Source organism: Chiloscyllium plagiosum, unplaced genomic scaffold, assembly GCF_037043375.1.
Source record: "Chiloscyllium plagiosum isolate Xiang-an unplaced genomic scaffold, Cpla_swu_hap1 HiC_scaffold_24, whole genome shotgun sequence".
NCBI lineage: Eukaryota > Metazoa > Chordata > Chondrichthyes > Orectolobiformes > Hemiscylliidae > Chiloscyllium > Chiloscyllium plagiosum.
Window position 1 is genome coordinate 18013634 of NW_028270162.1, and position 25716 is coordinate 18039349.

The 25716-nt window shown below is 40.7% G+C and overlaps 1 protein-coding gene across 1 annotated transcript; it reads left to right on the forward strand.

The window, feature by feature from the left end:
• Positions 1 to 6067: 6067 nt before the first annotated feature.
• LOC122562576 (uncharacterized) lies at positions 6068 to 23072 on the forward strand. The gene is made up of 2 exons (XM_043715531.2): positions 6068 to 6449; positions 19479 to 23072. Exon 2 carries the CDS (start codon positions 19507 to 19509, stop codon positions 20545 to 20547), a length of 1041 nt encoding a protein of 346 aa, XP_043571466.2. The 5' UTR covers positions 6068 to 6449; positions 19479 to 19506; the 3' UTR covers positions 20548 to 23072.
• The last annotated feature ends 2644 nt before the right edge of the window (positions 23073 to 25716 follow it).

The following is a 25716-nucleotide window of genomic DNA, read 5'->3' on the forward strand; positions in this document are numbered from 1 at the left end:
GAGGGACAGAGACAAAAAACAATGGTCATAGTGATAGCTGTCAAACAGTGGCTGCCAAGAATGCTGCATAGAAAAGGATTGATGGTTGGTAGAGAATCATGTACAGGATAATGCACTGCTTCATGTAACTTGCCTAGGATTGCAAAATAGTGAGGATAGACAAGCATCCCAGAACAACATTGTCATTGACCAATACCTACTGAGTATGCCAATACAGTTTGCAGTTAAGCTCTCTGAATCTGGATTACATTAGTCCTTGTTATCATTGCTTTAGATCCTCAAAGTATCCCAATTAATTTGCTAAACAGCAGTAACTTATCACCCATACCATCTGATCTAGCGATTTCTGTTTCTACTTATGATTCTGAATCATTTCCATCATACTCCAGAAATGCCATTAATTTGATGTAACATGTTCTAGTGTTTTTTCAACTTCATTTGTCAAGTTACCAGCCTGTAGTCTCCAGAATCATAGTTCTGATCCAATTAAAATAAGAACAGCAATGACTGTTTTATGGCTTTCAGTTACTGCCTCCCTATTTAATGTACAGTGAATCTTCTGGTCACAGCACCCACTCCTAACCTCACTTCCTAAAGTATTTTTGGATAAATTTCTTCCGGGCCTGTTTTCCAGTCATTATTAAGGACCAATCCTTTATTTTGTAAGCTTGGAATTATCTCCCACCCATTCATTGCGGATGTGAATATTACATTTACATAAATGAAAAAGTACAGTGAACATTTTGACTGAACTGCATGGTTCTTTGTTCTACCGTCCTAGGACATTTGGCTTTGAAACATCCTATTAGGATCTTCAATAATGTTTTGAGCTTCTGAACATCATCCCTTCAAATTTATTTTTCCAGTCTTTCCTTCTCTGCAGGTTCTGACCGAAGTCATGTCTTCCAATCTGTCTCAAATGATGAGCATTAATCCTGAACATATTCCTCATTAGCACCAAAATAATACTTCCATACAAACTAAATTTGAGGCTTTTTTAAATGAGATCTTCGGTGCCCACTGAAGGGTAATTATTTTGTGTAACTTGTGCCTATTAGAACATGTTGCCCTGAAATTGTTTCACTAACATTCCCCAGAGACAACCAACTTTCTTCCTCCAACCCAAGGATAGATTAAACATCACAGCCTGAAGATAAAAGGGCAGCAATTTGACTGATGATTCTACAGAGCCGTTACTGAATTACTTATTACCAAATGTTTGTGGTGAGCATCTGTTTAGGTTTAGGGTATCCACAGCTACAGAACTAACACATTAATACAATTTTCTGTACCAAGGAGTTGCCGACAGGATAGTGACTTGTAAAACAGGACCAGTTTGGATTCATTAGCTGACTATGTCCTTGATTGACCACGGCCAGAGATAGACACAGTGACAATTTCTCTCACTGGACTATACTGCAATCATTGTCATGGTATCCTCCATCAACCATGATCAATAACCAATTGAATATGAAGTGATTATGTCATAAAATGAGAATCTTCAGGTTTGTGATTGCTGATTGTAAGATTAGTTCCTTGATTATGTCACACACCTTTGAAAATAATCTTGCGCTTTTCATCAGAGGCATTTCATTCAAAATGTCATTAAAAAAGGAGACTTAACCACTGTTGGGATATTAAGCATTATCATCTCTCTGACCCAGTCTCACTACCCAGTTGAGATAAAATAAAAAGTTGGTCAATTCTTAGGAGCTGATTCCATTTCACCAAACCTAATTATTCAAATGTGTGATGGAAACACCATGAATAGCTCCAAAGAATTTCTCAGTCAATTTCCCTGTATTCTGATTCTACGCTTTAACTTCAAGCTTTGAGAAACTAGGCCAGTGCAGCTTTTCCAATACCTACTCTTAGATCTGCCTCCCAATTACTACCAAGCTGCCTTCATGATCTGTCACCATGCCATGCCTTGCCTCCATCAGGTCATTCTTATCCCATGAGGTAATAGTTGTGCCAACACCCATCAGAACCAGGTATGAGTAACATAGCACTTAAAGATTTACCCATGTACATTTGTGTAAAAGTCAAATTTTTTAGACTATTTTTTAAGGTTAAATTACGGTAGATACTGAATAAAGACAATAGAAACAAAAATTAATTAGTAAGCTTTTATTTATACATACAAAAAGTGAAGTAGAAATATAATACAGGTTTAAATTACGATTACATGGTACATCTTAAACGTATCAAATGCAAAAGTTAATTAAAATCCTGCAATATCACACTGTTCAACACCTTCAGCATCAAATAAAGCTTCGTAATCATCAGGAGGAATGATATCGTCGTATGAATCCTCTTCATCTCCACTGTCCGTAGTTAGAGGTAACACATCATCCGTTTCTCCTTCATCTATGTCATCCCAAAAATAATCATCCTCTGTGCAACACTCTTCACTAGATGTTCTCTAAATTGGCCCCAGACGAGCAGACTCTTCTCCTTGTGTTGTCTACCAGGGGTTGTAAATTCCAAACTTGCTTTATCCATTTTCTACATCCACCTTCACCATTCCAGCTTTGTGGATGCATATGGATGACAATTCCTTTTGGAAATTTCTCTCTTGGCAAAGTTTTCTCCTAAAAACAGCCATCGATTTTAACTTCGTGCCATCAGCCATACAAGAAAGAACTCAAGTAAACCTACTTTTCTCATGGCCAGTGGTTCTCACCATTACTGTTTTTTCTCCTTTTGGTTCACAGTTCAATTCTCTCGCATGTTGAGAGTAATAGGCGTTTCATCCATGTTTCTAATGCATCATACTTTTTGCCTTCCTTCTGGCGATTTCTGATTACAAACTGATGAAATATCTCATCTGCTAGTCCAGCCAGCAGCTCTTGTGCAGTTGGAGTTCTCTGCTGAAGTACTGAGTCATGCTGTCTCGTGAACCTTGTGCACTGTCCAGCCCTAACCTTAAAATCTGAAATTCCATCATACTTTGATTTGTTTTGTGCATGGATTCAGATAGCTTCACAACCAACACATTTTCCATTTTGACCATTTGCAAACACCCACTCAGCAACTTTTTTTCTCCAATTGTGAGCACCTGCTAGGTTTACGTCTGTTGGCACACTCTTGTTTTAGCATTGTCTGAAGTTGGTCAGATTTCTTTCTCCGGTCTCTCACAAGTTTCTCTGAAACACAAAATTCTCGCTGCCATGCAGTTTATTAGTCTTCTCTGCAACGTCAATAACTTTCAGTTTAAACACTGCTGTGTATTTTTTGTTTTCTCTGGAAGGCATTTTTACTCAAAATGATGAAGAAATTTCAAAACCTCAACTAGGTGTATGACTGTATTCCACAAGAGCTACGGGGGGAACTGAGCTCAGCTGAGCTGCACACAAAGAGAGGTTGTCACCTGACTCTGACCTGATGCATCTTGAACTTTCATGCAAAATTATACATCAAAACGCATAATAGCACAGAAAAATATTCATTACCTCATTGGAACTTTTATGAGCACGATAATACCTTGACTCCCAAATGTTGATCGAGTAGCTGTGAAGAACTAGGATTGATATATGGAAAATTTCAGATTCCAAAAATAGGGAGTCGACTTCCACATGAAATCGACTTTTACTCGAGTATATACAGTAATAAACATTAATTGTAGCTATTGGCATCTCTATATACTACAGTCCACACACTTCTGCATCTGGGTTAATGCTAAGCTTTTGGTTACAAACAGTTGGCCATTTTCATCAGGCTGTCATGCTTCAAATGACCCCAGTTAAGATGGAATCTGAGACCTTGACACCCTTAGGTCACATGCTATGATACAGTGATGATTCCACAAGCATATCTCTTCAAGGTATACTGCATGCTAACTGAGAGATTAGACAATGATACAAAGTAACAGACAAGAATTTGTTGCAAGTATGTTATGAAATGCTGCAGAAATAGTGGGTGTATGAAATTGTCCTCCAACTATAAGTTAACTTCTGCCAAACTGAGGCTGATTTTGTGCACTAACTTTGCACTCATTACAATCTAGCCTGAAAGACTACTGTGGCTTCACCTCCTTTTCCGGAGGATGCCTACAGTTAATAGAGAGAGGAGATCTTCATTTGATCAGCATGTGCCGTGGATGAGCCCAAGGTCAATGCTGTAACCCACTGAAAAAGCCAGCCCTTGAATAACCTTAACTTTTTGCATTTAGTGGTTGCAAAACTAATCTTTGGAGCAGATCCATTTCTCAAAGCCTCAGAGAAGATAGTGATGCTACATGGTGTATTGTAAAGAACAAGTGATCCTTCAGAGCGATAGGGGTAAAGTAGAAGAATATGTCTGACAGGCCTGTTCTAGAGCAGGATTCAATGGACTGAATGATCTTCTCATGTGATAGCCCAGCTTTGACAACTGGTATGTGTTGATTCAAAGAACTCAGCCAAGGTGACAGTAAGCAGTTTGAAGAAGTGGTAAATTGAATCAGATTTCCCCTTACCTACTCCCCAGAAACTACCAGTGGAGAAAGTGAGGTCTGCAGATGCTGGAGATCAGAGCTGAAAATGTGTTGCTGGAAAAGCGCAGCAGGTCAGGCAGCATCCAGGGAACAGGAGAATCGACATTTCAGGCATAAGCCCTTCTTCAGGAATGAAGAAGGGCTTATGCCCGAAACGTCGATTCTCCTGTTCCCTGGATGCTGCTTGACCTGCTGCGCTTTTCCAGCAACACATTTTCAGAAACTACCAGTGGGCAGTTTAGGCGAACGAGATCTGACTTCATTGGCTCTGATACAGTTTCTAGTTGAATATGAATGAATATCAAAATTGGATTCTGAATTTCCTACAGATGAGGGCCAGAAATAATATTGTTGCAAAGCTTTGGCTAACTATTTATAGAGACACTGTTCAGCAGGACACCATTACAATGTACTTCCCTCAGGTCCCAAGCCTAGATGATGTGGCATCATCTAACAACATTGATGTTACATTCTAGCTATTAACTATTAACATTCATTCATTCTTTCCATTACAGAAAACTCCATGAACCTTCATTGTCTCATTGGCACAAAGTGCAAACCCTTGGGGAGATACCAAAGAGCAGCAGGCAGCCGCCAAACTGTTCCTGGCCAAAAAGGATGAAGAAAAAAGTTGTTTACATTGTCATGAGTCCATAACATCCAAGTCAATGAAGTACTTTTGAAGTGTTGTCACTGTTGTAATTTTGGAAAAGCAACAATTGATTTGGACATGGATACCTACCTCAAACAGCGATGTGATGTTCATTGAGGGATCACTATTCCATCATACAGGTTTAATGATGTAAGATCAGGACCGTGTTGTTCATGGAAGGTAGTTCACATTCTTGATAATGAAAATCAACAGCCTTTATTAAACATAACTGTACACAGAGATGGTAAGAGAGGATATCTCTTGAATCCTACAGACTTCGGTTCCACCTTCATGTAATCGACATTATTATGACACAGTTCTTTGTACATAGGCTGTTCTTTGAGTAAAGGATCATTAACCCTTTGCTCCACAAAGAAACATCTCTCCCCTTCTTTGAAAGAGATCATTTATGTGCAGGTGAGGGGCATTGGTTTTTAATGTTTCACTTAAAAGATAGCACCTCCAACATAGCAGTGTTCTTTCAGTACTGCATTGGAGTCTAAGCCTGGATTATGTGCTTCCATCTCAGGAATGGGAACTTGAACCCATTATTTCCAGACTTGGAGGTGAAAACCACAGCATGTGATACATGGCTCCTTTAAGAAGGAGTACTGGAGAGGGAAGGGAAGGAGAAGAGTTCACATTCAGAAGGGTTAATCCTCCATAAATAACTCCCCAGGAGATACATATAACACATTTCATAGCTCAAAATACAGTTCTTTTTCTCTTTTGCTTAGAACTTTGAGACAAACTTTCTTTTTTGTGGAGGGCATGTTTAAAAAAAAACATTGACAACAGATGATATTTCTGTTCATTCTTCTTTGTATCTTTTATTAGTAACCAATGATTCACCAAGATTTTCTGTTCAATTGAAACATGCATGAACACGCATAGACACAACCCTCTCTCTCTCTCTCTCTCTCTGTGACTCCCAGCAGCTCAATCAGCTGCATAAAGTAAAGCGATCTGGTCTCAACACAGCACACAAGCGTCTGACAGGAAGTCTGCTGTTGAAGAGCACTCTATCCCTGCAGGCTCTCCCACATTAAACTCCAAGCTAATGAAAACAATCTGGTGAGGAGGAGAAAGAAAGAGAGAGAGAGAGAGAGAAGAACCCACAAGCCTAGCTCCTAACCCATGGCTTGAGGGAATTGCTTGTAAGATAATTGGCAAGAGAACGCTTTTCCAAGGGCACAGAACAGTAAAGACTAACAAGAAGTTGAAAAACTCCTTCCAACTTTTTATTTCCAAGACCTCTACTGCACATAGAAGGCATTCACTGAGAAGACGCTTACTTTGTTTCAAACAAAAGGTCACAGGGTAAGTCGAAGTTTATGTTTTTTGTCTGAACTGCCACGAGCTATGTAAGAAGAGAATTTATTTTATTCATTCTCTTATGCTTTTGTTAAGTTATAATTGCATTGCAGTAAATATCGTTTAGATGCAGATTATTGCGAAGATAGTCTTAGATTAAACTATGAGCTTTCAGTGCGAATGGGAAAATCCCTGGTACTTAGTCAAAAATGTTCTTCTCTCCTTTCTTTTCCACTCTCTGCCTCTCATCATCTCATCACTTTCCCTCCATTTCCATGTCTCAAATGCTACAGATTTAAGAAAGTATGTGATTTGCAAGCTGCCAACAACATATTGGGGGAGCTCAGTCTTCACCATTCGCAAAATGAACGTGGAGTTCTGTTTACGATTTTTCCATCAACATTTAAAAGGGAACACATTTTCACCCATTGTTCTTCACCGAAATAACTCCTTGTGCTGTCACCTTTCAATCTAAAACATGTGTTGTGGAATAAGAATATTGCAAAAGAGTCCTGAACTGCTTAAAAAAATTTGGTAAAACTAAAAACTGAGAGACATTTGAAATGAAAACTGAAATTGCTGGAAATGCATTCAGCAAATGAAAAAATAAAGTGTACTTTTTCAGGTTTATGCTTAATTTACTTGGCATTGCAAACACAGCCCTTTCTTTCCTTTGTTTAACCAGCCATTTGCTCCAGAACTGTGTTGAATTTTCTCTCCTCTCACTTTCTGATCAATGTCTTTGTTCCTCCAAATGCATATTTTTGTCATGTTCTTTTCCCTCCCTCTCAGTCATTTTGCTCTGTTACTGTCATGTTACATTTCACTTTGGGCAAGCTAAATCAGATTGAGTGCTCACTCTCTCCTTCACTTTTTCTTTTTTTTATGAATTTCACATTCCTCTTCTCTGCTGCCAGCCCTTTCCTTATTCCTTTGTGTTCTGATTTTTCTTTCTCTGGCATATCTGGCTGCACTCGATTCAACCTAGACTATGGATATTAGTGGTAGATGTGTCTGCTTAGAGCATTATAACCTGCAAAGAAGACCCTGACTTTCACTTGACCCTGCTGCAAATAGCACAGACAAAATCGCAAAACTAGTGAGCGGGGAACGGCTGAAAAATATTACATCTTAGTAACTCCACAGCACTGTATCTCAAACCATAGCCAACAACTTGATTCAAAGTCATAATAGTCAGGACCTTCACAGATTATTTTACAGAAACAATCGTTTGACGCAGATTCAGATGAAAAAAAGAGATTCAATGGACAGTGTGGCAAAAAAAGGCAATTTGTACCTTCAAGGACTCGCTCAAAGGCCAATAACTTGATGTCATGTTTAATCATTTCACGGCTGATTTATGGGATGAGAGACAGGGTACTGCGTTTCAGGGATGAAATGAGTTCTGGGCCAAATTGAGATTAGCTGGAATGCTCACAGAAGCTTGTTTCATTTGGAGAATACTTTTCTTCCCCTCATATCCCAATTTTCAAAGAATCATATTTGACTGGTTTTCTATTCATTACTCAGTGCCTTCTCCTTGAGGGAAGCTAATGGGAGGTCTGGAGCTAATTATTGGGAGGAGCTGGTGATTCTCTCACTGAATTTTAACCCTTTCTCTGGAAGACATCCTGACCTCCACTTCCAAATTCTTGCCATTCAGCCCAATGACAATATGAAGGTGGTGAGTGGATAGTGTCTAATAATGTTTCATTTTAACAATTTCATGAGAGGCCATCTGAGCGTCCACTCCCCACCACGGGCTCATGTAATCGTTGCAGCATCCCACCCTTTTCTGTTGTGTCCTTAAGGAGGTTATTGATTCTCAGTCTGCTGGCTAGCAGAGAGTTTGGGAGCAGGAATGGAGCCTCAACCCTAGGTTAGTAATGGCGCTGCATGGTCAATATGTAAATCACTTCTAATGCCTCCCTGTCAAGCTGTTGGAGCTACCCTCTGAATGCTCCCTGTTCTTCTCATTTTCACGTCCTCAATCTTCTGTAAACCCAAAACATCTTTCCCTCGAAATGATGTCACTTGTCTCAATTCGATCAACAGACTATAAATAGCAGCTTGCAACCCAAACTCTATGCCCAGAACTCATTTCATCCCTGAAACGCAGTACCCTGTCCCTCATCCCATAACTCAGCCGTGACATCAAGTTATTGGCCTTCGAGCGAGTCCTTGAAAGTACAAATTGCCTTATGATAATGATCAGGTAATTCATGACAAACCCTAGCAGTTCCTGTAGCACATCACCTTACCATGTTATCTTTGATATTTCAAAGAAAATCTCGAGATTATTTTTTTCAAACCAATTCCTTGTGATCCTCTGAAGGTTTGGGCCTCATTGGGGTATTTCCATGAGCACTGATATTTTCCAATACTTCATGGATTCATACAGTACAGAAAGGCCATTCAGCCAACCGTGTTTGACCTAGCTCTTTGCAAGAGTTATCTGATTAGTTCCACCTTTGTGTTATTGCCCCTGAAAAATGTTTCCTTTCAATGTATTGATCCAATACCCTTGTGGACGTTACCAGTGATACTGCTTCCACTAGCCATTCAGGCAGTGCCTTCCACATCAGAAACTGTTGCCATTAAAAAATATGTTTTGACAGATTATTTGCCAAGGAAGCTATTTCACTGATCTTTGATGATGAATTTTAGAAGCCACGGAAAACATTACAACTAAGCCAATCTGTATTCACTCAACGCTGGCTACAAAGGGGACATTTTTGTCATTTATACTTGAGACTGATCCACCAGATTTGTTGCTGATATAGATCACCAGTTACTGTAACTAAAGCTCCTGAATCTCTTCTCCTACTGTAATTCTAAAATTCTCAACTCCAAAATGTGGCCTCTGGATTATTATAACTTTACAGAAATTACAAATGTCCAAACTGTGAAGCACCAATGGCCACCTGATGTAATTTAAGAGTGCCACCTACCAGTTAATGCCAGTATCCAACACCAGCAGGTTACAGATATTTCCTGATCAACTTGCAAACCTGTAGAGCACATAGAATGTGAACACAGGCTTCCTAGTCCAGAGGTGGTGACATTACCAATTGCACCACAAGAGCCTTTGTACCAGTATCTGCTCGTTTAACTGAGGAGTTTTATTATCTCTCGTTTCCTGAGCTTGTTTCCCTGCACCATTCTTGATTCCACTGCTGAGGAGGTAAGCAGACAAGTCTGTGAGTGATGTGGCTCTCTGACAAGGAGAGACATCAAAGAAAGTGATTCCATTTTCCCATCAAACCCGCAGTACCCGTTACCCAGAACTAAATCTTGAAACCGTACGGGGAAATCTTGGGCATAAGTCCACAACCTATAATACGGTGACACACTCCTTCGCAGTGCTGTTGTGGAAGATTTTTTAAAATTCTTGCTCCTAGTTGGGATTTTTCCTTCCCTTTACAAATTATTGGGATCATTTTCTGACTAGACCCCATCTGATTTTGCACAGCCAGCTTGGTCAATCTCCAGGAGGTACTTAGGACTGGATTTAAAAATTGCTTATGGGAGAGGATTCATAGGCTTGGGGAAAAAAAAGCACAAGAGAATTAGAGTAATTGACTAGTTTTCCAGAGAGCTAGCACACATACAATGGGGTGAATGACCTCATTCTGTGAAATATGATTCTACGAATCATAGATGTTCATTAACCATTGCAATGAAAGTATTTAATTTTTTTCTTCATTAATTCTACATTCTCCTATTCAAAAATGTAACCTCTATGAAGGAGTGAGGGATAAATGTAAAGGGATGTGAATACCTAAAGTGACCACAATAAGAATAAAAAGTTTTTTGTTTTCAAAGGTAATTCTAAGGGGAGTTAATATTTTTATTTATGTATCAACCTTTGCAATATGTCTTTCTCAAAATAAAATTATTTGTAAAAGTTCATGGTGGTACAAAGCCAAATAATTAACCTTTGTCCAACTGAAGGACCGTACCAACATTCTAGCCACCTGGTCAAATACTCAGAATGTAATAGCAGTGAGCACTGCTTTTTACTCGAGGGCACTGCCCACAACTGGGCCACTGAACCTCCCAATAAATTGTCCCTTCAATAGAATCTCTCTTTAAAGAAAGTAGTTAAAGTTGCAAATTAACCTGCTTAAAATACATTTGACACTTTGTTTCGCTTAAGAAATGTGCTGCTGTCTTACTCATTCAATGATGATACTAATCTGGTATATGCACTATTGTATTCTGTTACTTTTATTCTTAGTACATCCTGTGGATATAGACAGAAGAAGAAATGTCACACACGTGTGGGTTATCAAGCACAACCCTTGCTGCAACTTGTCCAACTGCAGTAAAATACCCCGTGCAGCTACAGTTTAATCCAATTTGATCCATTTGGTATATCTCTTTGAGTTCCAATTAATGTTGTCCCCCCCATTGCTGTCACATTTTGAAGCACTCCTTCTTCAATGCACAAGTCAAACAGATGTTGTCGACAGCTTGGTCATGGATTTGTAGCATTCCTGAATACGTGCTTCTTCTCCCTCTAAACCTCGCGTCTCCAATACCACCCCCTTTCTCCCATTTCCTCCCAATTCCCTCTAATCTAATCATTAATCTTTTAGTGCACTTATCCTTTATTCATATTTCTATACACTTCATTCTTCTATTCCCTCTTTTGTGCATGTCCTCTCACTCTTTCACGTATTCCCTCTACAATGTATTACTCCCTCTTTTTCTTTGCTACATTGACTCTTTCATTGTTTCCTTGCTAATCTTGCTGTCTCACCCTGTCAATTAATACGCCTTACTACTCCAAAAACATTCTTTCTCTCTTTAATTGGTAATCGCTGCTGCTTTTTCTACTCTTCTCACTCCATCCCTGCAAACTATCTGCCCCTCTTGTGTTCACTGGTGCCTTTCATTGACTCACTCTCACTGCCCCATTTTTTTGTCTCACTTCCTCTCGCTCTCACATTCTCAGTTCTTTCCTCTCACTTTTTTTTTATTTATTCTTTCTCTCTTGTTCCTTCTGGTTCTTGCCTTTTCCTCTCGTACTCTCACTCTCCTTTCTGCATTTTCTCTCCATTTTTGTCTTTCCACCCTTCTTAATTCCATCTGTTTCTGAATTTCTTCCCATAACTTCATCACCTCTGCCTTGCCTCATCCCCCTTCTCTCAGTTTTGTACATGTATCCAACTTCAAACTAACAGCAACAAGAAAACAATCCAAAAATAAAGACATTCCCTATGTAGCCACGGAACCACAGATTCTCGCTGAGTTGCTGAGCTGGCCTCTCTGTAATGTTTGGAGTCTGTATTAACTCTCCAGATTTATAGCAACATGATGATAGTTTCTGTTAGACTCATCAGACCTTTGACCTTTTGTTTCTTCCTTTCTGGAAAATAGACTTTTTAAAAAAACAACTCCCAGTGTTTCAGGTATATTGACACCCCTGTGTGTGCTTTCCAATAAATTACATTTCCAGTCTTTGTCTGATCATTGATTTGGATGTTTTCAGCTTTCTCATGTTAAGCAAGGACAAAGAAAATCATAGCTAGCTGGAAAACCAGATTGAGTTTGTAAAAGAAAAGCACCAAATGCCGTCAGATTTAAAGTAATGCCACATATGCTGTGGTTTCCTCTGTAGCATTGTCCAAGAATGCGAGAAATCTCACTCTATTCAATGCTGAACACAGTACAGAGCTCCTGGGGACTGGCTAGTTGTAATGGTTTTCCTTATTTTTCCCTACCTTTCCTGAAGATGCTGATATGCCCAGCAGAATTCCACGGTCAGCAGAACCCCTCTCCCCCGTTTTGGTATTTCACTCAAGTGATCATTCATCATCACGTGAATCAGGATGATCTGTGTTGATAGACCACTCAAAAATCAGAACTCTCATGGCAATTCTGAGCTCACCTTCATCCAAGTTGTGGCAATCAGAAAAGAGAACCCAGCTGGGGAAGTGAAGGCTCGGGTGAAATGGTAGTCTAGTGAACCCTCGACTAATAATCAAAGGCCTGTTCCAGTGAGCCAGAGACGACTCAAATTTCATCACCAACAAATTAAATGGCACTATGGAATTAAGCAGTTCATATAGGTAATTGTGGAACTACCAAACTGATGTAAAAACTCATCCAGTTCACTAATGCCTTTTCTGAAAGGTAATCTGCTGTCCTTGTCTGGTCTATGACTTGTGACTGCAGAAACATAAAAATGCATTTGAATCCAAACTCTCATCTGAAATAGGCACTAATGCAACTCCCTGTCATTTTCTCGAGAAACAGAACACTGGCCTTGTCCAGCAGGCTACCAACCTGTGAATGAATAAAGAGAAATCAGCATGCTATTCGATATAAAAATCAGCAAGGCCAGGCTGTTGTCAGGCCTGAGTTGACTTGGCTCTTGAGGGGAGCCTGTAAATTTCCTTCAAATCTTCAATAAAAATCAGCTCTGGCTACTTACTAATACCCACTGTTGAAAAGTGTGATTGAGACCATCATTTGAGACTGGCAAGTTGCTCAGTTGTGTATAGAATAATAGAACTCCAGTACAGAAAAAGGTCCTTTGACCCATCCAGACTGTGCCAGTCAAAATCAAGCACCTAACTGTCTTAACTCCATTTTCCAGCAACAATTGAACATCTAAATACTTTGAGTCATAGAGTCCTAGAGATGTATAGCATGCAAATAGACCCTTCGGTCCAACTCATCCATGCTGACCAGATGTCTCAACCCAAATTTAGTCCCACCTGACTTCTCGAATGTTATGAAAGTTTCTCCCTGTACCACCCTTACAGACAGTGAGTTCCAGATTCCTATCATCCTCTAGTGACAGGAATTTTCCTGACATGGGTGGTACGGTGGCACAGTCGTTAGCACTGCTGCCTCACAGCGCCAGAGACCCGGGTTCAATTCCCGCCTCAGGTGACTGACTGTGTGGAGTTTGCACGTTCTCCCCGTGTCTGCGTGGGTTTCCTCCGGATGCTCTGGTTTCCTCCCACATTCCAAAGATGTGCAGGGTCAGGTGAATTGGCCATGCTAAATTGCTCGTAGTGTTAGGTAAGGGGTAAATGTAGGGGTATGGGTGGGTTGCGCTTCAGTGGGTCGGTGTGGACTTGTTGGGCCGAAGGGCCTGTTTCCACACTGTAATGTAATGTAATCTAATCTAATCTTTCCTGACGTGACAGAATGGGAAACTGCAGACTAATGAGTTGAGATTAAATAATAATGAGGCTGTTAATGAGTGAAAATCCATGCTAAGTGGCTCCTTGCCACATTTTAGTGAGAATCTCCTCTCGATGTCTAACACTTGATTGGAAAATGGGGCTTTTTGGTCTTGACATTGAGAAAGACCTCACTGAATATCTCCAGATTTTCCCAACATTCTCGCCATGGCCCACATTGTGCAGGGACTGGTAAGCCCTGCATTAAACATCGTACCTTCTGGGTCTCAGTCAGTATTCTACCGTTCACTCAATTAGTTCAGTGATATAATTATCTTGATGTTTGTTTAAATTTAAACATAGATTCAGTTCCTATTTTCACTACGTTGCTGACAGTCACAGCCGGAGCTCTTCATGAGTGCTCATGCAGTGCTATCCTCATTGTGGCCTGACTCTGTACTTCTGAAATTGTGCATAGTGTCATAGATTCATCCAGTTTGAAAATAGACTCTTCAGTCCAAACTATCCACGCAAACCAGATACTCCAACTGCCTGACTCCCATTTGCCAGCATTTGGCCCATATCTCTCCAAACCCTTCCTATTCTATATCCAAACAGATGCCTTGTAAATGTTGTAATTGTACCCGCCTCCGCTACTTTCTCTGGCAGCTCATTCCATACATCCACCACCATCTGTGTGGAAATGTTACCCCTCAGGTCCTTTTAAAATCTTTCCCCTCTCACTTCAGACCTAAACCTTATAGTTTAGAACTTCCCTACCCTGGGTAAAAGACCTTGTTTATTCACCCTATCCATGCCCCTCACGTTTTTATAAACCACTATAAGGTCACCCCTCAGCCTCTGACACTACAGGGAGCAAAAAAACCCACCTATTCAGATTCTCCCTGTAGCTCAGACCCTCCAGCCCCAGCAACATCCTTGCAAGTCTTTTCTGTACTGTCTCAAGTTCAACATCATCCTCCCTATAGAAGGGCAACCAGAATTGTACATATTATTCTAAAAGTGGCCTAACCAATGTCCTGTACAACTGCAACATGACATCCCAATTCCTATACTGAATGTTCTGACCAAAGAAAACAAACATGCTAAATGCCTTCTTCACCACCCTGTCTATCTGCGACTCCACTTTCAACAAATTATGTACCTCCACCCCTAAGTCTCTTTGTTCAGCAACACTCCCAAGGGCCCTACCATTAACTATGTAAGTGCTGCCCTGGCTTGCCTTACCAAAATGCAACACAATTCAGTGGCTTGTTGTAATAGGTTTCAATTTCCTCTGCATTCAACACCTAAAGTCTGCTGGTGAGGCCAGTGTTGATTGCCCATTTCTAATTGCCATTGAGGAGGTGGTGATGAGGTATTACCTTGAACCTTTTAAATCCAGCCATGTTAAAACTTGAGCTGCCTGTCAAAAACTGCTATTATGCCTTTGTAATGCTTATCTTCTTCCTCCCAGCACTAACCACTGTGACCAGTTAAATCAGCAAAATACTGTGCATGCTAGAAATCTACTTCTGTAATAAAAACAACAGATCTTGGGCATGTTCACTTCTGTCAAACATATGATCTTTAAAGTAAAACACTTGTTAACTGCAGGTCATATAGAAAGGTGAAATAGATTCAATGAGCTGAATGAATCCCTGCTGCTCCTGTTTATATTAGACACGAATGATTAATTTTAAAACTTTCTTACTTTTTAAAACAAACTTTGGTTCAACCAAACAAATTATTTGTTTTCATAATCATTGAGTTTGTGCTTCACCTAATTTGATTTCAAGCTGATAAAGAAAGTGAACTACTTCAAATACTATTGTACCAGTGGTCCTTATTACTTGTTCATGGGATGTGGGATGTTGCTGGCTAGACCAACATTTATTTCCCATTGTTATCTGTCCTGAAACTGAATCGCTTGTGTGGCTATTTCAGAAGGTCATTGAAAAACAACCACATTGCTGTGGGTTTGGAATCATATGTAGACCAGATCAGAAAATAACAGCAGATGCTTTCTGTAAAGAACATTAGTGACCCACGTGAGTCTTTATAACTATTGACAGTGGATATACAGTTGCCATTTTGCTCATTTTCAATTCCTTGCGCCATGGTGTTTCTTTTTATTAACTTGAGGTTCTGGATTACTAGACCAGTAATAGTACCACCACACCTCTGCCTCCCTGCTAACTATATAGAGAAGCAGGAGAATTGGTGCTGTTGAAAGGACTCTGGGATAATGGATATTTACTTGGGTAATGGGGACAGAGAAAAGAACCTGGTGAGACTAAGGATATAAAAGTTCTAATTTAACAGCAAGAATTTATAATTTTTTTTTGTTTCCCATTTGGTAACTGGCCAAATTGGCAAGCCATTGGGTGGAATGAAACACCAGACAAGTTCAGGTGTGGCCTTAGGAGATGAGACCTGGCAATCTGGAACAGTGAAACCAACAAAAAATTGGCAGTGTTGTGTTGTTATACATGTTGGAAATGTGTTGCTGGAAAAGCGCAGCAGGTCAGGCAGCATCCAGGGAACAGGAGAATCGACGTTTCGGGCATAAGCCCTTCTTCCCTCTCTCCTTGTTATACATGTTGTCTTGGCTGGATTCTATGCAGTTTGAAAGTGATTGACAACTTGCCATCAGATGTGTTTCCATGTCTTGGGCACTGTTTAGAAATTGTTAATCCAATTATAGTAACAAATGGAAGATGATTTTGGGAAATGCAATACAAGTTTCTTTTCCAGCTCTAAATACGAGTAGTCCAATGTACTTTGTTTTGATATTCATCACAAAACTGGTCTTTTCTGCTATATTTCTATCAACCTGAATGTGCATGGACATTGGGTGAGGATAAAATATGACTTGACAGTGATGTTCTCTGATTTAAATGGCTTTCTCTATTCTAACCACCCTAGTGTCATTAATTTCTGCTTGAGGAAGGTACATAGTACTCGTGAATTATGGATTGAGAGGCTGTAAGTAGTGCAGTGCTGCAGGATTTATAATGCAGATATAACAAAGAATTAGAAAACAGATGAAATTTTGGCCTTTATTTGGAATTGGGGAAGTGAGAAAAGCTATCAGCAGACAAAAGTGGTTTGAGTGAAAGGTTATGATTGGGAAATCTGGGTGGGAAGTGGGGGTGTAGAGGAAGAAGATTAATAACTTCCATGAACTATCAAAACATAATTGTACTTCCTACCCGACAGTAAGGATGTATTCTTCTGTCTCAGTTTTTCTGCCTGCTTTCTTCAATCCTTCCTAGGAAGTCCAGTTAATGATTGCTCCAACTAGATTCCCAATTGTATTTGTCTGGTTATGTTAACCTCCAAGATGGAACAGTAACATAGCATGTTGCTCACTGTTATAAAACAAGTCGTGGTAAGTTGGCAAAGGCATTCTTGCCCATTGTGAGGAAGTTAATTAAAACTAAGATCCTTCAGGCTGTCAGACACTGTTATAAGTATGGCCTTTTTAAAATGAAAATCTCAAAGTTTATTAACCATTTCGTGTTCCTTGCATTTTGCCACTTTCCATCTTTTCATGCCAAATGTCATCAAACAGATGGATTCAGATGGATTTTCAAATGTCAGCATATTTTACTAAGATTCCAATTTGGTACAAATTAAACGTATGTCTGCATTCTGTGGTCAATGGTAACGTTGTGGTGTTTACTTCTGACATCTAAGTAAAGTTGTCCACAAAAATCCATCAATCTCCAAAGCTTGGATTTCATTTTCCTTGAGAGGAATTTAATTTTGGTTCTGATGTTAGCTATCGGGCAACTGACATCAATCTAATGGATTGAGCAACCAAAAAATATTACCACTGTCTTGGCCCTGAAGCCCTCTCCTAAGAACCAGGTGCAGAAACTTATGAAGAAACTCAAGTTGCTGAACTTGAAAGAGTTCAGAAAAGATTTACAAGGATGTTGCCAGAGTTGGAGGATTTGAGCTATAGGGAGAGGCTGAACAGGCTGGGGCGGTTTTCCCTGGAGCGTCGGAGGCTGAGGGTTGACCTTATAGAGGTTTATAAAATCATGAGGGGCATTGATAGGGTAAATAGGTAAAGTCTGTTCCCTCGGATGGGCGAGTCCAGAATTAGAGGGCATAGTTTAAGGGTGAGAGGGGAAAGACATAAAAGAGACGCAAGGCGCAATTTTTTCACTTAGAGGATGGTGCGTCAATAGAATGAGCTGCCAGAGGAAGTGGTGGAGGCTGGTACATTTGCGACATTTAAAAGGCATGGGTATATGAGGGATATGGGCCAAGTGCTGGCAAATGAGACTAGATTAGGTTGGGATATCTGGTAGGTATGGACGAGTTGGACCGTGCTGTACATCTCTATGACTCTATGACCTCATGTTTATTTAAATTAAACTCCATCTGCCACTCCTTGGCTCAGTGGCCCATCTAATCAAGGTCCCTTTGTATTCTGAGATAATCTTCTTCACTGTCCACCACACTTCTTATTTTGGTATTATTTGCAAATTTATTAAACATGCCTCCGATATTTACATCCAAATCATTTATATAAATGATGATAAGCATTGGACCCACCACTGACCCTTGTGGCATACCGCTGGTCATGGGTCTCCAGTTCAAAAAGCAATCTTGTACCACCATCCTCTGTCTCCTGACTTCAAGCCAATTTTGTATCCAATTGGTTAGATCCCCCAGTTTCTGCGTGATTTAGCCTTAGTAACCAGTCTACCTGTATCATGAAGCTCTGAGTAGGTTTAAATTATAAAGAGGCCTGTGTTATTTTTGACTTTGTGCACGATTGCTTAGATTTCCATCCTCTTTTATTTTCATTCCACAATTATCCTTGCCATGGTACAACAGTCGAATCATCCTCTCAGCTCTGTAAGTAACAGCAATTTGCTTTTAATCCATGGCAGAAGTTGAGAATCTTCCATCACAGCCTAATCCAAAAGGAAAATGTTGTTCATTAACAGGATGTTATATGGCCTACCCTGCTCGACTGAGCCATAAACACATCAACGACCTTTCCGAAACTAGGGGCTTGTGATAACAAACAGAGAATTGGGGTGGCAAGTAAACTGATTAGCCCAGATAGAGTCATACAGCATGGAAGCAGACCCTTCAGTTGAACCAGTCCATGTCAGCCATAATCCCAAATTAAACTAGTCCCACCTGCCTGCGCTTGGCCCATAACCCTCCAAAAAGTTCTTATTCATGCATTTATCTAAGTGTAAAAAAATTAAAAATGAATTAAAATAAAAATCTTATACTACTGAAATATAATAACTGTGCGAAATCTAGAAGTAAATCAAAAATTAAGCCGAAATCTCAGGAGTAGCTGCAAGATCCACATTACTCTCATTCCACTATTTAAATTTGTAAATTTGAGCAAATTACATCATCACAACTCAGGGTCCAGAAAACTGCTTTGATCCAGGGGTCTTTAATGCATATGGTGAGGTGTCAACAATACAGCCTGAATGCCACAAGCTGTCTAAGACATTACATCTGCTGTTTAAAAATAGGTCAGACTTCCATGATTTTCCATTAACTTGAATGAGAATCAATATTAGAAGAGATGTAAAAGGGCTGTAACTCATCCTTAGCCATTTGGATTCCTCACAAATCCAATCCTGACTCAGATATGAGGGTCATTGGATTGCAAATAGGAGCAGGAATTTCTTTAATTGATTTTCCCCCTCTCTAATCCCAGACCAGAGAAATTCCAACACCAGGCTTCTTCTAATTCAACATTTACCCTGAACTGCACCTGGCCTCTTTCATGTGTAGTTTATGTTTTAACCTCCAAGAAATTAATATAGTTAATCTTAATAGTACTTGAACATTGTATTTTCTCATTCTAATCTGTTGTTTTGTTCTTCTTTGATTTAAATAGATTTTTGAGCTAACTGTGAAAGACAACAATGGCCATTCCATTGGCATTTTGGCTACTTGCCCTCACAACAATACGTCCAAGTACAACATTTCCCAGCACTCATTCATCTGCACCCATATCAACAGCCTCAGCAGAATCATCTGGAGGTTCAGAATCTGACATGTCTTCTACTGAAATCACGTTTTTGACTGGGAAGGTATCAACATCTACCAACAGTGCTGACACCGTTTCTGTAAATGAGGCTATTAGTGCCACTGCAAAACCCACAGCCATTGGTGCTGCTATTATGGTATTCATTAACCAATACATGAGTTTAATCATCATTGGTGGGGTTCTTCTAATCTTACTGGTTGTCATAGTGTGTGCTATAGTGCTGGTGAGGCAAAACTACAAGGCTTCAGCCTATTACCCATCTTCCTACCCAAAGAAAAAGTATGTGAATGAGCAAGATAAACGGGGTTCGACCAAGTCATTTGATGAGATTCCCGAGAAGGTCAATGATGAGCCCAGGGAAGATTCTAAGCAACTGGAAACAGACATACTTACCGTGACCCACAACCTCAAAAAGAAGACGCCAACCAAAGGAGAGACTGATACTGCAAAGGGAGAGGCTTCCCACACCTCAGAAAAGGACGGAGCGAGCACCACATTACAAGAAGCAGCAGGAGTAGACAACACATTGAACATAATAGAAAACAAGGAAGACAGCAAAGAGGATGGAAATAAAGAAGAACAAAAGGGAGAAAGCAAGAAAAGTGATGATGAGCATGGGAAGGGGACAGAGCAGGAACTGGAAAATGGAGAAGGTCCAAGTACCAACTCCAATCAACTATCTGCTGATGATATGGGCAGTAGTCCCAAGTTCACTTTGGACCAGACAGCAGACACAGTCGAGATGAAAGGTATGGGTAATGTCAATCCAGACAGCCAGGAGCCAAAGTTAGCACAGCAGGGGTTGAATGAAAAAGCCAGTGTTGCTGAACCCAGTGCAGACAACACTGGTGATCTGGAGAATGTGCCATTGATCTCAAATTGTAATGGTGCACCAAATGACAGCAGAGCTTTTTAAAAGAGCAGAAACAAAGGATGAATCAGCGTTAGATTGATATGGAAAGTATACAAAGGACTACTTGGAATTCACTATCTGGCGTGTTTGTTCTGCTTACAACAAAACCGCATATTTTTGACCAGATCTTTGCAAGCCAATTTTACAAAACAAAATCAGCAGAAAAAACATGCAGGAAGATGATATGCGTAATGAAAGCCATAACCATTTTTAATACTTATAAAAATATTTGTTTTTAAATCCAGTTTTATCTTTTCTCTCTACTTCAGCATAGAAACATTGCCCCAGACCCATGAGAATATTTTAATTTCCACGGCACTGGGGGTTTAATCAGCCTGTAAATGGGAAAACCACAAGGAGATTCCACTATTCTGGAATGCTTCAATTTGCTCTTTGGGCAGTTTAACCACTATGAGGAATGCAAATATAGTCATTGGACAAATATTCTAATTGAGAACACCAAATCCAAATAGGTAACCCCAGTTCAGAACTCCAACCAATTTCACATGTTCAGTCATGTTGCATGTTGCTGAATCGTTCCCTCCTCTCATGACTACATTTCTGCCATCCAAGTGGATATTTACAACTTATGCAGACAACAGAGACAGATTTTGGTCTATGCTCTTGGGCTTACCTGAAGCAGAAGATGACCCACCTTAGACACAAGGACAATTATCTGTCAGCTGCCAGCAAGCATTAAGGAACCCTGGAATGCAGGAAGTAAACATTTTCCTTGTAAACTGTTAACATGTCAAATGTAAAGAATTTGAGTACACTTAAATTTAGCCTTATTACAAGTAATGAATGAGCCATAATTGCAGCCATTTAAAAACAAAATTGGAATTCTGCATATTTTAGCCCTTACTTATCCCAGTCAGTGGAGGTGTCTGTGGTACAGTGGTAGTCCCTATCTCTGAGTCAAGAGGTTCAAGAGGTGTCTCATGACATCTTTGAACAGGTTGATTAGAAAATACCTATCCCAGCTGGTGTATGCAATTGGCAGTGATCAGAAATAGTAATCTGAAAGGAAGGGTTGAAACTTGAATGTGTCTCTTATCCCAGCAATGCCATTCATTTAAGGATTGAACAAAAAAATTGCAACACACTTTGTTAAAGAAGTATTATTGTTACAGATTGTTCAGGCAGGATCTGAACAAAATTAAACACCTAGCAGTATTGATAGGAGTCAAGCTCCTTGAAGGAAATTTAAGGTTTATCAGAATAAAATGCAATTTCCGATCTCAAATTACCCTTCTATTTTAGTGGGGAGTTCTCCTCTGCTTTTAGATTTAGTAAAACTAGGCACGATTTCTGACACATGCTTTAAAGTCTTCTAAAATCCAAACGCTTGAGTTTCTTATACGCAATATGGATGTTGAGTGCTTCCAGGAAGATGAGGGAATATTTCCAGCCACAGAGAGAACTCAGTGCCAGCGTGATTCAACATGAAATTGGCCATATTTAACCCTGAAACCAGCTTTTAACATACTGGCCGTGAGGATGTGCTCTCAGCTTATTCGGAAGAACACGATCATGGCAATTTGGCCATTACAATTCCATTATTTCATGTTTCGGAAATCCATTTTTCACTTAGCTCTTCACAGATTGTTTCTTGAGATGAGCAGTTTATCCCAAGGGCTCTGGTCTCGACGCTCAGGGGGTCAGCAGTGTGGTCAGCCATCTCTAAAGTGGACAAAGAGCCAATTTCCATGGAGAGAGCATCAGTTGCCATCTCCTTTCCCAGCCTGTTCATGCTGCAACCCTTGTATTATATGGCCTCAATGTAGCATGGATTAGGGAATGGAACAAATAGGGTTGGGTCGGATGGAGGGCATTCAAACTTGTAACATCACGGATAAGACTGGAATACAAGCAGAAAATGTGGGAATGCACAGCAGGTCTATCAACATGAGGTTTAGCTGATCATCCATGCCCTGGGTCCTAAGTCTTTCAGACCCTGATAGGCATGAGTTTCCAGCAAGATTAGAGATCAAGCTCTTCTTTAGGAGGTTATTGTACAAGGATAAGAATTTTTGATGCTTGCTTTATCTACACCCTAAAACTGCGATTATGTTAATCAAGCACAGATTTTTGGAAAATGATTCATTATTGCTCCCTCCCCACCTTCCCTCTAATTTTGGTTCTTCTGGTGCACTCATTCACAAAATGTGACCCGTTACTGATGTGACTGGCTGCTGGAGCTAAGGGGAGGGTGCCTGCAGGAACTGACCTTCAGAATGTTTCCACGCAAGGGAATTTCATTCTGAGTAAACTCTGCGGAGGAGGTTGAGGGCTCACTGCCTGTAGCATATGGTAGTCAACTCCCAGCTCTCAATCTGTGGCACTGCATGCTTCACCAGGACAGCTACGTTTATGTTACCATATCTCACTGTCTTCTCATGAAAATCTCATAACACACAAGGCTGGACAATGTTAAAGATTCTGTTTAATGCTTTTCTGTTGAGTTCAGAATGTATTGGAACTTACTGCTGCCAAAATGCAATAATAAACCATTTTTAATAAAACAACACCTTCCTGTTTTTATTTTAAGTTCAGTCCTCCTACTGTATTCCACAGATAATGCTGTTGTCCGTGCACTGAACACTTTGACTAGCTTATTATACCAAAAACATTTTGACCTAAACACTCTTGCCAGTGAGATGGACAAAGGGACACAAAATTTTGTTTGCAGTTCAATTCAATTTTATTAACAAAGTATTCTTTATTTAAAACTCCATGTGAGCATTTCCCATATTCCCACAATATTTATTCTCTATTTGGCGCTATCCGTCTGAGAAAGTATATCAGCTGCAATGATCTTCTCTGATGTAAAAATCGCTCTGTTTGATGAAGGTAGGTCTCACGGGTTAAGATGGGTCTTCTTGGATTGGTTTCCCACCATGGGTCTTGCTGCAAGTCTTCGCTGAGGGGGAGGCTTCCGTGTGTGTGTTTTTATCCCCCTTTCCAAATATTTTGTGACCTTTGGGGTCAGGAGCTGGGTTCCAAGTGACCAATAGAGTCACGCCAGCACCCTTCGCTGTTGCCATGCTGGGGAGATGTAAAGTGCACATCTTTAGGCAATGGCTAGAAGTCAAGATGCCAGAAAGTTTGGCCAATACTCTGCTCATACACTTCCCTTGGGCAAAGTTGGAACTGGATCCCCCTATACCTTCGTGATTTCTTTGACCTCGGTTTCCACTGTTCTCTGCAGCCGATAGCCTCGAGCTGCTGTCTAATTGAGTTTGGCTAATTTTCTGTCAGGCTATCCCTGACCCGGGGACATGAAAAACCGATCGAATGGCCCAAATACTTGGCCAGCTGAGATCAGACAACAGCACAGCCCAGTCATAAACTCAAAATCTTCTCGTTTCACACAGCTTAACGCCAGCTGGTGTGTGGTTTGTGCTCACTGAGCTGTCATGGAACTGATCCCCTTCACTTCCCATTTAAGGAAACCTGTCCGAACGCCACAGAGAATACAGGGCATCCATGCTGCAAGTTTTCCTTCTGGTGGCAAAGTGTCAGAGCTTTTCTCTGCACCCCTCCATGACAATAGCTGGTCGGGTCACAGGCACTCACTCTTGGACAATCACTTTATGTGGCAATTCATTCATGTCAATCAACAGCAAAGCAGATGTTGCAGTCAGTTTCTGAGGACTATTTCTGTGCACAAGAAACTTACAACTTCACACTCCGTGAGTTCAGTGTCAGTTGCTGCGATGTCTGTCAGAAATGAGAGGTGGGGGAGTTCCAGCCAGTTGCAAGTCTGTCCGTCAGTGAGTGATACTGCCATTACTATCTTTACGACCCAACTAAAAATGTAAGGTGTCTCCTGAGCATCGGCTCCTTTGTAGTTTCTATGTTGCACTGCAGGTTCACACTGACCTCCCCCCTTGTGTAAATTGATGTGATAAACCTCTCCGTCTCTCTGTAACTGTCCTGCATTATAAGAGCTTGGAATTCATCAACACATGTTCCCATGCGGCTTAAAGCTATCTCTAATTAAGCACTAGTGATCAGTCACAATCAATAGGCTGTAAGATTCATGGTGTGAGGAAAGGGAAACAATGCATTAAGGAACGAAGAGTGCTGTTCGTGTTTGTGGTTGAGACATATTGTTTGTGTGAAGATTAAAAAAAACACCTAATTTGTTATGTCTGAGCAATTCTTCAATCAACTCAACTTCCTCCAACTGATCATTGCCAATAGCGACAAAAAAAGCACCTGGAGAGACTCGAGAGATCAGGCAGCCACAATAAAGAGCAGTGTTAATGTTTCAGATCAGTGACCTTTTATCCAGATCTTTCAGTGACATGACATGCCGTACCAAATGTACACTCTCCATTGAACAGACTCATCTTATCTCAAAGTTAGAGTCAAGAGAGTGGTGCTGGAAAAGCACAGCAGGTCAAGCAGCATCCGAGAAGCAGGAGAATCGACGTTTCGGGCAAGAGTCTTTCCTCAGGAATGAGGTTTATGAGCCAAGGGGGTGGAGAGATAAATGAGAGAGGAGTGGGGCAGTGTTGAGTTGGAAAGTTGGATCTGGATAAGATGGGGAGGGGAAATGAGGAAACTGGCAAAATCCACATTGATACTGTGGGGTTGGAGGGTCCTGAGGCAGAAGGTGACGCGTTCTTTCTCCAGGCTTTAGATGGTTAGGGTGTGGCGATGCATATCCTTGGTGGAGTGGGAGGGGGAGTTGAAGTTTTCGGCCACAGGACAGTGGGGTTGGTTGGTGTGGGTGGTGGAACTGGTGGAGGATGATGCATACCGAGGTTGGTAGTATGGAATGTGAGGACTGAGGGGTTGCAGTTAGAGGGGTGGGGTTCAAGGATGGAGGTGCAGAAAGTGGATGAGATCCACTGATTTCACCAATTTCAAGGCGTAGCCATGGACACCCACATAGGCCCCAGCTATGCCTGCCTTTTTGTTGGTTAAATGGAACAATCCATCTTCCGCAGTTACACTGGCACCATTCCCCACCTTTTCCTCCGCGACATTGATGACTGTATTGGCGCCAACTTGTGCTCCCACGAGGAGGTTGAACAGTTCATCAACTTGACCAACACATTCCACCCTACCTTCAGTTCACCTGGACCATCTCAGACACCTCCCTCTCCGTCCTGGACCTCTCCATCTCCACCAACAGTGACCGATTCAACACAGACATTT

Bases quoted from the DNA above. Each gene is read 5' to 3' on its own strand.
- LOC122562576 (XM_043715531.2), top strand. From the start codon at position 19,507: ATGGCCATTCCATTGGCATTTTGGCTACTTGCCCTCACAACAATACGT.